The following is a 13271-nucleotide window of genomic DNA, read 5'->3' on the forward strand; positions in this document are numbered from 1 at the left end:
TCCATCTCCAGTTAATTGCTTCGCACAAAGCTTTCAAAATTCTCTTCCATTTATGTTTTCTTAGTTATATTTAGTTTAAGCGCTACCCAGTTTTCATGTTTAAAGTTCAAGTTTCCCACTCTAGTGTTTAAGTCCATGCTCAAGTGCTTAAGGCGTGGTGGCTAACACCAACCCTGTGTCGTAGAAACGATCTCGAGTAGGTCCATGGTCTCTATGGTTCGACCCTGCTCTTGCCGCTTATACTTAGTAATATTTGTTGCTAAAGTGGGAAACTATAAATCTTTTTGAAAGGAGGGACACGTGCACACGACACAAGTGCAAAATCCCTCTCTCCAGTAAGGGTCGTCCCAAAAGTAGTACTTTACTTCACTCTTAATCTTCATCTTTTGAGCTCTAGTCACCTCTGGTGTAGAAGGCAACTCTCCAGTTACCAAATAATTTGCCAAATCAGCGAACCATGGCTCAGCCTGTCTCTTGCTCACTTCGTTCAAAAAGGCTACTGGATCAGTTGCGTCAAGCACATCCTTCCAACTGATCAAGCCACTCGATCCTTGGGCATAATACAAATGTTCCTCTGGAAAAGCGTCAGAGACATCTTTCTTATCTTCCTCTTGATTTATTATGCTCTGATGGTCAGCCACTCAATTCTCTGTCCCTGCTTTATCCTTGGCATCCCAATGAAATTCTTAGAGTAGTAACACCCACGGATCAGTCTGGGCTTAGATTCTTTTTTTGCCAACAGTATAAACAATAACTTTGGACCCAAGTAAATAAGGACGGATTTTTTCAAAAGAGTAAACTATAGCCAGTATCTCATTCTCCGTTGTATCATAGTCTTCTGAGCCTGGTTGAGAGTTTTAGAAGCATAGAAGATGACATAACTTTTCTCATCAATCTTCTGTCTTAGGACTGCTCCCACTGCAAAGTCGCTGGCGTCGCACATCACCTCAAAAGGGTGATTCCAGTCAGGAGATCTGATGATTGGGGTTGAGACAAGTCGCTCCTTCAAGAGCTGGAACGCCTTCTGACATGGTTCATCAAAACAAATTCCACATCATTTTTTAGAATGTGGGTTAATGGCTGAGCGATTTTCGCAAAGTAACCTCCTATAAAACCCAGCATGTCACAGAAATGCCCGTATCTCTTTCTGATTGGTAGGGAACGACAATTTGTTAATCACCTCCATCTTAGCCTTGTCAACTTGTATCCCCTTCTCTGACACGATATGGCCCAGAACAATTCCTTCAGGGACCATGAAATGACACTTCTCGAAATTTAATACCAAATTCTTCTCCTGGCATCTCTTTAATACCCGATCCAGATTACCAAGGCATCACTCAAAAGAATTTCCATAGACTGTGAAATCATCCATGAGATCTCAATGCAGTCTTCTAGCAAGTCGAAGAAGATACTCATCATGCACCTTTGAAAAGTCCCTGGTGCATTACAGAGGCCAAAGGGCATCCTTCTATACGCATACGTCCCAAAAGGGCATGTGAAAGGATTAAAATATATACACCCAGTATCTCAAACACAAGCACATATAACGTCATCCTTCCCCGACAACGGCGGCGTTTGAAAGTTCTTACTGAATCCACAAAAGTACTCAGAGTTCACATGCAAATTAAAACATGTAGAGTTGCACAACTTGATCAAGTTAGACAATAGACGGTTCAAGTCGGCTAACAACTACTGGTCGCTGGGTATACGAACGGAGAGACTCAGGACTTTCAAGACATAACCCACAATACTATGATTTAGTAAAGGGAAGTAAGGGTCAAATCCCACAGAGACAGAGGCGAGTTGGGTTGTGTTCGAGACATTTGGGAGGTTGGTTGCGGTCACGCTTTTCAGTGTGTTAAGTTTAAACTAAGGAATAAGAACTGCTCAACTTACTAAATTGAACTGATTAAGCTAGATTAGACAGACATTAAAATTGGGAAACATGCTGGGTTGATCAACTAAACGAAGAACGGAAAGTAACTTAGGACCACTAACACAAAATAAGAGCACTACCTAAAAAGCTGTAAACAACGAAAAGGTGACAAGGACTCCTATTCTAACGAACTACGACCTTTTTCTTCGCTAAACAGCTAAATAAAAACAACTAAAGCAGATCTAAACAGAGCAACAAACATAAAAACGGAAATCAGACAAATCAAGCACAGATCCAAGTAAATTTGACGTAAAGAAAATAGATCTAAGGTATCTAACCTATTCTCATGCAAGTTGACGAACTAAAATGTAAATCTACCTACGAGAAATCATAAACAAGGCAAAACTAAAACTAACGAAAGCAATGAAAGTAGAGAACATCATATCAAAAATAACTTGTACTAAAAACTCCATTTCATAAACGATCTTCGGTAAATGCAACTAAAACGGAATTCCAAACAAGGATTTAAAGAGCGATCAACAACGAAAAGGTAACTAAAGTAGCAACTAGAAGAAAAATATTAAAAACAACTAAACTACAGAAAAACTGAGCTAAAAACATAGTAGAAATTGTTTTGACCCCTCGGGGTGTATGGAAAACACAAACTACGAAGACTTCTTGGCGGATCCAGGTCCCTCCTTCCTTGACGAGGAAGAAGAGATGAAAGTAGAGGTAGAACCGACCACTTCGACTGCTGCTAACTTCTTACTCCATGCTAAAGTGTGAAAATGAGGTGACTGAAGGTGATGATGGTGTCGAACTCTTTTCTTGTGTGCACTCTCCCCGTATTTATAGGATGACATTGGGCCCAAATCCCTAGTGTAAGCCCATCCTGTCTTGAAATTTATGCCATTGAGATGACATCTTTTCTTCTCTCTTCTATGACTCGTCACCTCATATGGTGAACTCCACTTGATCAACTTGTCGACTAGGCAGGTTTCAGTGCTTGTACGCAACTGATCAACTTATCTTCACTTCTGGCCATTTTTCACTTCTTTTCCGAGTTGATCAAGTTGTTCCTTCACTTGTCGTTTCTACACTTTATAGCCCCTCCACACTTAAATTCACCACTTTTTCGCACATTATCAACCATGTTAGTGTAATAAACCCCTCTAAAACCATGCTTGTAACGAGCCATATCACCTGCCTGCCAGAGGCCGCCGCGAGGGTGGCAGGTATCACCGATCGTTAGGGGATGATGGTGAATTTGACAGTCGTCCGACGGGCGAACATCACTATGACGATCACGTGAACAACAAGCTTGATCGATTATTGGAGAGATTCGAAAAATATGATATATGGAAGGACGAGAGCGATCGTCGGCTGGAGAATCGTTAACCGCAGATGGCTTGCGAGTCAAAGCCGCCGTCAGGCTTTGACGACGGTGATGAATTGGAGTACGATGATTCACGTCGAATGAGATATGCGGACTAGGGGTACCGCTCCAGAAACCCTAATTATGGCTATCGCGATGACCCCCTGGAGGAGAGGGGGCTCCGCGAAGGCAGAGGAAACAACTGGTCACGTTGGGGCCTATCGGGGAACCGACAGTCACGACACCAATCCGGTGGGTATGATCAACCTTTCGATCGCCCGGCGTCATGTTGGGACCCACCCCAATGGTTTCAGTCACATGTTTCGTGATACGACAAGCCACAAAGGGTGAAGATGGACCTCCCGCGATTTGATGGTTCGGACGCCACCAACTGGGTGTCCAGGGTGCAGTATTATTTCGACCACCTCATGATGCTTGATGCACATCGACTTCATTACGCCATTATGCTATTTGACCCACCAACTGCAGAATGAGTCTTTAACTATTGTGCGAACAATGATTTCGTCACATGGCAGGATTTCTTGGATGATGTGCGCCATCGTTTCGACAGACAGAGTTTTAAGAACTATTTTGGCCTAATCGCCAAGCTGACTCAAACAAGCACAGTATTGGAGTATCATGACACATTCGAAAAGAACCTCAACAGGGTTCAGGGGATCCCGGAATCGGAATTGTTCACACTTTTCGTAGCTGGCCTCAAACCAGACATGCATGAACCGGGAGAGCCGACCGCAGACCGGGTTCACACCTAATCAACCGATCCCCCAATTGCTTTAGGGTCGGGTCAGACCTCTGCACAACCGAGTCGTGGACCGGAGCAGCAGCGACTGCCTGTGATACGGGTTTCACAGGCAGAAAAATCAGAGCGCTCAAGACCGGGCCTCTATTGGCACTGCCCGGAGAAATGGGTGATAGGGCATGTGTGTAAGCAACGTATACTTTGTTACGCAGATGACGAGGAGGACTTTGTGGCGGAGGTTTTGGAGGAGTACAAGACCGCGTCAGATGTCTCTCATATACACACCATGGATGGGGGCTGCAGATCTCGTCCTCTAAAGGTTCTGGGTTTAATACAAGATCATGAAGTAAGCATCCTCATCGATACAGGAAGCGACAGGGATTTTATGCACCCAAATATCGCGGAGAAGTTGCACCTACCATTATCAACAATTCGACCTTTTCGGGTATATGTGGGGAATGGAGAAGCATTGTTGTGCACACATGTGTCCAAGCAACAGAGTTGGAAGTATAGGGATCGGTTTTCACGGTAGACTTACACATTTTGCCAGTACATGGACCGGACATAATCTTAGGGATGGATTGACATGAGTCTCTGGGAAGGTTCACGGCGGATTTCGCAGGGAAAACCCTGTAATTAGGGATGACAATTTTGATACGACACGGACCCGCACGAAATTAACACGACAAGAACACGCACGTTGAGGATTTAGGTCCTTATAGGGTCGACCCAATAAGAACCCGAAGATAACGGGTTGGGTCGAGTCAGGTTTGGGTCGGATTAGTGTTATACGTTAAGAAAAAAATAATTACTTTTTATAAATTAAAAAATTATTAAACTTTAATTTTAGTTATTTTTGTTGATTAAAATATATTATACATTATTTTTAATTAATTAAAAATATTATACTTTAATTTTTATTAATTAAAAATACAATACTTTAATTTGATTAATTAAAAATATTAATTAAATTTTTTATAAATTTTAAGAAAATACTATGCTTAGATTTTATTAAAAATTAATTTTTTTGATTATTTAATTTTATTATTTTGATTTAATGTTACTATACTTTAATTTTATTATTTTGATTAGGAAAATAATTATTTTAATTTTGTAATTTTGTATTTTATCGTGTAATATAATGTTTAAATCGTATAATCACATCATGTGTTAGTCGTTATCGTGTCGTGTCAAGCTAACGAACTATCATTAACATAGGGTTGACTTTTTTTGGGGTACACGCTAACACACACGAATCTAACACAAACACGATAAGAACCCGATGATTTCGTGTTGGGTTGGGTTGGGACACGATAAGGTTGGGTCGATAAGGTTGACACGATAACGACCAAACCCGCAAGATTCGACAGCCCTACCTGGAATTCACATTTGGAGATAAGCCGATAACCCTTAAGGGGATCATGCCCCTTACCACGTCGGATCAACCTGCAGTCATTAGCATCACTAAGTCCGCACCATGAAACTTTGGAGCAGTACGAGATTATGTTGCTAGAACCGAAAACGACTCCAACAACGGTGATCGGAAAGGAAGAATTTCCCTCGACTCTTCCGCCCGGTGTGCTAACGTTTCTAGAGGGATTTTGGCCAGTTTTCAGCCTACCTACTGGGATGCCTCCCACTAGAGCATACTACCGCCGGGTTCATCTGATCCCAGGCACGAATCCGATGAACGTCAAACCTTACTGCTACCCTTACTTTCATAAGAATGAGATCGAGCGGCAGGTCAAGGACATGTTGGACCAGGGTATTATCCAATGGAGTAATAGTCTTTTCATCCCCGGTACTCCTCATCCGCAAGAAAGATGACACTTTCCGTTTCTGCATAGATTATCGCTCATTGAATAATGCAACGGTGTCGGACAATTTTTTGATTCCAATGGAAGATGAGCTTTTTGATGAGTCTTCACCAAATTGGACTTGCGTTCGGGATATCACCAAATCCGAATGCATGAAGAGGATGTGTTTAAAACTGCTTTCCGTACCCATAACAGCCACTTCGAATTTCTGGTTATGCCGTTTGGCCTAACAAACGCGCCATCGACTTTTCAAGCCGCAATGAACTCTATTTTTCAGCCTATGCTCGGGAAATTTGTCATTGTGTTCTTCGATGATATTTTGGTTTACAGTCCATCGGAAGAGGTCCACAGTCAACACTTGGCTGCAGTTTTAACGGTTTTGCAGGATCATAGTTTTTTCGTAAAATTGTCCAATTGCAACATTGGAAGAGTACATTGGCCTTTTAATCAGTGACGGTTTGTTGAAGGCTGATCCGTCTAAAATTGAATCGATGACTACATGGCCAAGACCAAAGAATGTGAAGCAGCTTCGAGGATTTTTGGGGTTGACTGGCTACTACCAATGATTTATTGCGCAGTATGCTCTGATAGCGGCCTCGTTGACGGATTTACTTAAAAAAGACGCGTTCGATTGGTCCGCAACAGCGGAATCGAGCTTTGCAGAATTAAAAGGCGCCATGACCAGCGCCCCTGTTCTCCGCCTACCAGATTTCGATCATCCTTTTTGTATCGAGACCGACGCCTCAGACTTGGGCATCGGCGCGGTGTTGCTGCATCGACGCCTTGGACTTGGGCATCATCTTCTTCAGTAAGAAGTTAGGACCCCACCGCAGGTTCGCTTCCACTTATCACAAGGAATTATACGCCATCGTGGATGCGGTACAGAAATGGCGACAGTACTTGCTGGGACGAGAATTCGTCATAAGGAGCGACCAGAAGAGTTTGAAAGAGTTGCTCCAATAAGTGGTCCAAACCCTGGACCAACAGTTATATGTGCGGAAGCTTATGGGCTACAACTTTGTAATTGAATACAAGAAGGTAAGCACAAATAGGGCAGCCGATGTTGTATCCCATCGTGAGGATTTGCAGCTGGAAGCCGAGTCAGCGAGCACCGCTGCTGAGGCAGGGACGAATGCTGAAGCTAGCCGTAGTTGCGCTCTTCTAAGAGCTACTGCCCACCTCAGTTGCTGGAGTTACTGCGTAACTAGACGATTTCATCACCCGAGATGAGGGAAATCGTGAAGGACATAAGGGAGGGCCGAGCACCACCTCATTTGTCGTGGGTGGATGGGCTGGTGTATTATAGGCGCAGGATTTTTATGGGATCGGGCTTGTCAGCCCGAACGCTGATATTGACAGAGTACCACAGTTCACCGTCGGCGGGCCATCCCGGGTTCGAAAGGACGCTCAGACGGGTGTCTGCAAGGTTCTACTGGGCGAATATGAAGGAGGTGGAGAGATTTGTTGAGGCTTGCGTCGTATGCCAGACAACGAAGTACTCCACACAGAAACCTGCAGGATTGCTGCAGTCGTTGCCAATTCCCACCCAAGTGTGGGAGGATGTCTCGATGGATTTCATCACGGGTCTTCCGCAGTTAAGGGGTTACACGACGATCATGGTGGTGGTGGATCGTTTATCCAAGTATGCCCAATTCGCTCCCTTGCCCACCTGTTTTGATGCTTTGAAGGTGGCCCATTTGTTTGTCAATACCGTGGTCCGTCATCATGGCTTTTCGAAGACTCTGGTCTCAGATCGGGCCTCGGTATTCTTGAACAAAGTCTAGAAAGATTTGATGCGCCTCAGCGGCATGAAGTTGAATTTTTCAACTGCCTATCATCCGCAGTCTGATGGTCAAACGAAGGTCCGAAATAGAGGTCTAGAGCAGTATTTGCGTGCTTTCACTGCTAATCGGCCGTTAAAATGGGCAAATTTCCTACCTTGGGCGGAATTGGCCCTAAACTGTTTTCACCACGCGGGATTAGGCATGTCCCCATTCAAGGCGCTATATGGACGAGAGCCACCAAGCCTGATCTTTGCACCGCCGTCAGCAGCAACTCCACCGTCTGTTGCTGAACTGATCCGACAGAGGGGTGAGTTGTTGGTGGAATTACGCCATAATTTAGAACGTGCTCAGCAGCGAATGCGCGATTCAGCAAATAAACATCGTCGTCATGCTTAGTTCGAGATAGGCGACATGGTGCTACTTAAGTTGCAACCTTATAGGCAACACTTTGTAGGTCGTCTGCAATCAGCGAAGCTAGCCTGTCGTTATTATGGACCGTTTGAAGTAGTGGAGCGTATAGGTCCGGTGGCTTACCAACTGCACTTAAACGAGGGAAGTAGGATCCATAATGTGTTTCACGTGAGTCTCCTACGGAAGTTTGTAGTAAGCGAGGACGTGGTGGGCGTGGTGGCCTTACCGTCGGAGTTCTTTGGTAATAGGCCAGTGGTGTACCCAGTGAGAGTGTTGGATAGGAGGGTGTTGTGGCACGATAATCAGCCACAGGACCATGTGCTGGTGCGTTGGTCAGATGGGACTGAGTCGCCGATGTGGGAGCCATTGGAGGTGATTCAAAGCCGGTTCCCGAATGTGCTCCTTGAGGACAAGGAGGTCACTATCGGAGAGGGGGTTGATACGGTCCCACAACTGTCGGCTCCCCTGTCAGCCGAGGTCATGGAAGCAACGCCGGAGACAAGAGCGGAAGGTCGTGAGCAACGGCTACAAGAGCCATCCATTGTGACGATGAAGCCCAAGAGGAACATGCGTCCGCCCGAGAAGTTGGGCGACTTCGTTCCCAAATAAACCTTTGTTTAGATAATCTTTTTTATGTTTTATTATTTTTGAGATATTAGTATTTTTATTATTATTTATTTTTCAGTAAGTGTCGAGCGTAATTATAAGCTCCGTTTCGGGTTTTCTTTGTTGATTCTTTTCCGAGATGAATAGGAGGCCGAATCAACCCTAGAGTCCTTAGTCTATAAATAGGGCTTTTGTTCATACTCTCAATTATGAATGAAAATATTATTTGCCTACACATAATTGTGATTATTCCATAAACCCTAGATCTCACACTGCCCGGTGGAAACCCGCGCACAGCCTGAATCTTGATTGTCCGCCGACCCACGCTAGGGCGCCAGAATCATTTTGGTCGGCGAGCACCGCTGCCTACCATCGTTAAGAGAAAACCCCTTAACACCTATTGACCAAATTAAAGTAATACTCCCCCCGTCTACAAAAAATAGGGCATATTTGCCATTTTTGGTTGTCCACGAAAAATAGGGCACATTCAAAAAAGGAAAGTTTTCAACAACTTCTCTCTTACTTTTTTCCATTCTCTCTTACTAATAATATGGACCTCACATTCCACTAACACTACTTTTGTCTTACTTTTTTCTCTTCTCTCTTACTTTACCAATTCTACAATAAAACCCGTGTCATTCACAAAGTGCCCTATTTTTCATGGACAGAGGAAGTACAATATTAATGATGAATGTTTAATATTATTTACTGCCTCCGTCCGCTATTAGAATTCCTATTTCTTTTTGGCACGAATTTGAAGAAATGTTAAAAAAGGTAACTGAAAAATGTGTGGAATATGAGTCTCACTTGTATATAGTTTTAAATGAAATTTGAGTAGAATGTGTAGTGTAATGCGAGGCCCTATTACACTTTATAGTAAAAATGATTAGGACTCTTATTTGCGGACTAGCTAATGTGGAAATTGGAACTCCTATTCATGAACGGACAGAATACATGATTAGAAATAACAATCACCGAGAATCGTCTTTCACATTTAAGCATGAATGACTTATCTCACTACCGGTCTTATTAGTTTGAGTGAAAAGCATATCGTGCATTAGACTCCCAACTGTCGGAGCATATGAGACTCATCCCATATCTTTTATAGTGGACTGGTCAATATTTCCTAGATAGACTTTAATTGAATTTGGCTTATCTAATTGACATGGTGCGATTTAGTTGGCAGTTAGATTGGTCTAAGTTCGCAATGTTGTTGTGGCTGTCTAACCAGACAACTCTCGGTCACTCTGTTACTTAGATTGTACTTATCCAGAGCCTTTGTCCTAGTGACAAGGAACTTAGACATTATTGTATGAGGTGCCGAGTTTGAGCCCGTTTGAAGTCAGTTGTAATTTCCTCCTTTCTATAGGAGTTTATTTATAATTTCCAATTTCCTCCTTCATATAGGAGTTTATTAAAAAAATTACTTAGATTGTACTTATAGGGCAATTAAACTGATCTAAGAAGATTATCAATTAAATTTGGGCCGATAATTTCTATGCCCAAAAACAAAAAAAAAGTGAAAAATGGAGCAAGCCTTGGTAGCTTTTGCAGGCCCAATGGGCCCTGAGTAGGCTTTAATTGGAAACAAACCAAAAATGCTAGATAAATTACCTATTAACCATACGGAAACTTAATAGAAATTCATGTTGCCACAATATTAAAGCATAACAAATTGAACTCATTCTTTATGCACAAATTGTTGTACACTTGGCGAAATTACACAATTTAATTTACCTTCTAATCCAAATTACACAATTTAATTTACCTACTAATCAATTAGAATACGAGAAAGAAAGGAGGAGAGAGGCCGTGCATCGGAGCGAACCGCGATCAGAGAGAAAAAACAAAGAAAAGGGGTCTTCAATTTTTTGATTCAGGAAATTTTCTGTGGGGAAAATAAGGATCGTAAAATACAGAGAAATGTGAAGGAAAGTTTTTGTAGAGATAAGAAGCAATGGCAGGAGAAACTACATGGGTTTCAGATGGGAAGTGTGAAACGAAAAAGAAGAAAGAAAAATAAAGCTGAGAGTATTATTGTTGTGATGATAATTTTTCGTCCTGAATCTCAATTGTGGGAGCTCCAATAAGGTCAGCCCATTGATATTCTGGTTTATGTGAGCTCATTTATTCTTCAAGTTTGAATCTTTACTTTCTTTTGATTCATTATTTTTGAAGTTCAAATTCGAGAATAAAAATCTGAACTTGAACTTGAAAATTCAAGCTTGAATCTTCAATTGAGGGAGTGGCATTTGGGTGTGGTGGGATTTGAGGATATTGTTGAATTCTGGTTGTTTACTTAGAGTTGCAGGGACGTATCTTAATTTGATTTTGAGATATAGGTCAATAAAGGGTTTTCTTTGTATCATAGTATACGAAGTATCTGAAATCTGGGTTTTTTGGAGGGAGGGTCGGTTTTAATTGAAAATTGAGATCTCATGGTATGAAATCACTCACCCTCCAATTGTTCTTGTTCGAGATGGGTTTGATTTAACATTTTTTGGGCTACTAGAAAGGTGCATGTTTATCAACGGGTTATTGGGAGATGGAGTATAATGGCCCTTATTTTACTCCACTGTTCTGTATCGTCGCTGTGGTAGCTTGTATTTTTGGTTTTATGGATTTTTAGTGTGGTGAAAGAGGAGAAAAAGAGAGATGCAACCGCCTCATCAGCATTCGCGGATCAATCTCGTTGAGTTGAAAACTCAGATAGTAAAGAAACTTGGGCCTGAAGGATCCAATCAGTACTTTTATTACTTACAGAAATTCTTGAATTTGAAACTGAGTAAGGTTGATTTTGACAAACTATGTCTGAGAGTTCTTGGACGGGAGAACATTTCACTTCACAATCAGCTTATTCGTTCAATACTTAGAAATGCCTGTTGTGCAAAGTCTCTGCCTCCGGCGTGTCATAGGAATGATGCTTCGAAACATGGTATGCATGTCGGTATCCAGGAGATTCGTTCTGATGGTTACCAGCAAAATGGGTCCCACATTGTCAAGGCTCCGGCTTCTGGTTCACCAGGTTTGTCAAATGGAGATGACATACTCCGATTTCACCAAAGAAAACAAGATCTGGTTTCCGTGATAGGAGAGGTGGGGGACCGTCGAAGCACTCTTGGACCAAATGGAAAGACTAGTTTTCCTCCTCTGGTGGCTGCTACCACTCAGCCTATATTGGAGAATGGGGATCTGAAACTACCTGGTAGTGGGATATCGGTGCAAGAAGCAGAGGATGAAAGAGAAAACATGGCTTCCCACTCTGCTAAATTGCCGGCAGTGAGGAAATCACCAGACAGCCCGAGAGGTGTACATAGCAAGGAGCAGATGGAATTGGTAGGTAACCATGGTAGGAAAGAGGCTTCTTCAAGGAGTGTACTTCAAGCACCCCTTGGTGTTCCTTTGTGTACAGTTAGCATCGGTGGAGCTTGCAGAGCTCTACCTTCTGCAAGTAGCTGTAGATCTATTGGAACGTTTGATGACAACACTTTGTTGGACAGTCATGTATTGAGTGACCGGGTGGAGAACATTGCTTTAGCACAGGGTCTAAAAGGAGTGTCAGTGGACTGTGCCACGTACTGAACCATGGGTTAGATTCTTATATCAAGGGATTAATTAGGTCTTGCATTGAACTTGCCGGAGCTAGGTCGGGGCATGAATCGACAATGAATAGTTCCAACAAGAGCCCCACTCCAGTGAAGCTAGATAATGGTGTCAAACCTGGTCATCAGCATCAAATGCCAAATGGCAGGACACATCCGAATCAGATGCTGAATAATGGTGCAGATAAGTATCAGATGCAAGAACAGAAAGTCCTCCACAAAATTTCGTTGCAGGAATTTAGAGTGGCTATGGAGCTGAATCCACGGCAACTTGGCGAGGACTGGCCATTGTTACTAGAGAAAATATGTACCCATGCATTTGAAGAATGACATAGAGACAGAATGTTCTTGCTTCCCCAGTTGAGTGAAGTGGTCCCTGCTGGATTGAAAGGCATGATATTTTCCACCTTCGTGTCCTTTACTTTCTCCTGTTCATGGCCTTTGGAACCAGCATAGATATCTTAAAGTTCAATTCCAAGATAATGGAGGACCAAACTACTCCAGGGCTTTCTTTAATTGGGAGAGCCCATCATCGGCAACTATCAGATCAGAAGAATGCCTTGAATTAGGGTGCGCTGTTGTATAATTAGCATTATCCCAACTTATAATTTTTTTTCCTTTATCCTGTAATTTACAGCCAAGTGAGAAATTCTAGAACAGTTTTGCAGGAATAATTTGTTAGTCGTCAACACAAAGGGTGGGATTCTGTGATGCAATAGACAAGTTCATGTACCTTCACCACCAATATTGGTTGGAATTTATTATAAACAACACGGTTAACCAATTGCGATTGCGTAACTAAGTCTTCTTTTCTTTCCTCTCTGTTTCTTCTTATATTTAGCACCATATGAGTTGCTAGTCCTTATATGTTTAAATTTTGCTCTCAGAAGACAATTTGCCTAGCTTGCACTTGCTGGATGTTTCTGTGAGAAGACTGCTTTAGTTCATCATTGCATTTAATCAGTTTACCAATCTTTCTTTTACTTGATGGTGCGAAGGTCCTTATGTAGTTAATTCTGGTAAAAAAATTCTTTTGTAGC

The 13271-nt window shown here is 42.5% G+C and overlaps 1 protein-coding gene across 1 annotated transcript; it reads left to right on the forward strand.

The window, feature by feature from the left end:
- Positions 1-10413: 10413 nt before the first annotated feature.
- Positions 10414-13015, forward strand: LOC121810402. Its single transcript, XM_042211178.1, has 2 exons — positions 10414-12080; positions 12173-13015. The coding sequence occupies exons 1-2, from the start codon at positions 11285-11287 to the stop codon at positions 12559-12561; spliced, it is 1185 nt and encodes a 394-aa protein (XP_042067112.1). The 5' UTR covers positions 10414-11284; the 3' UTR covers positions 12562-13015.
- Positions 13016-13271: the final 256 nt, after the last annotated feature.

This window comes from Salvia splendens, chromosome 7 (genome assembly GCF_004379255.2).
Source record: "Salvia splendens isolate huo1 chromosome 7, SspV2, whole genome shotgun sequence".
NCBI classification, from domain to species: Eukaryota; Viridiplantae; Streptophyta; class Magnoliopsida; order Lamiales; family Lamiaceae; genus Salvia; species Salvia splendens.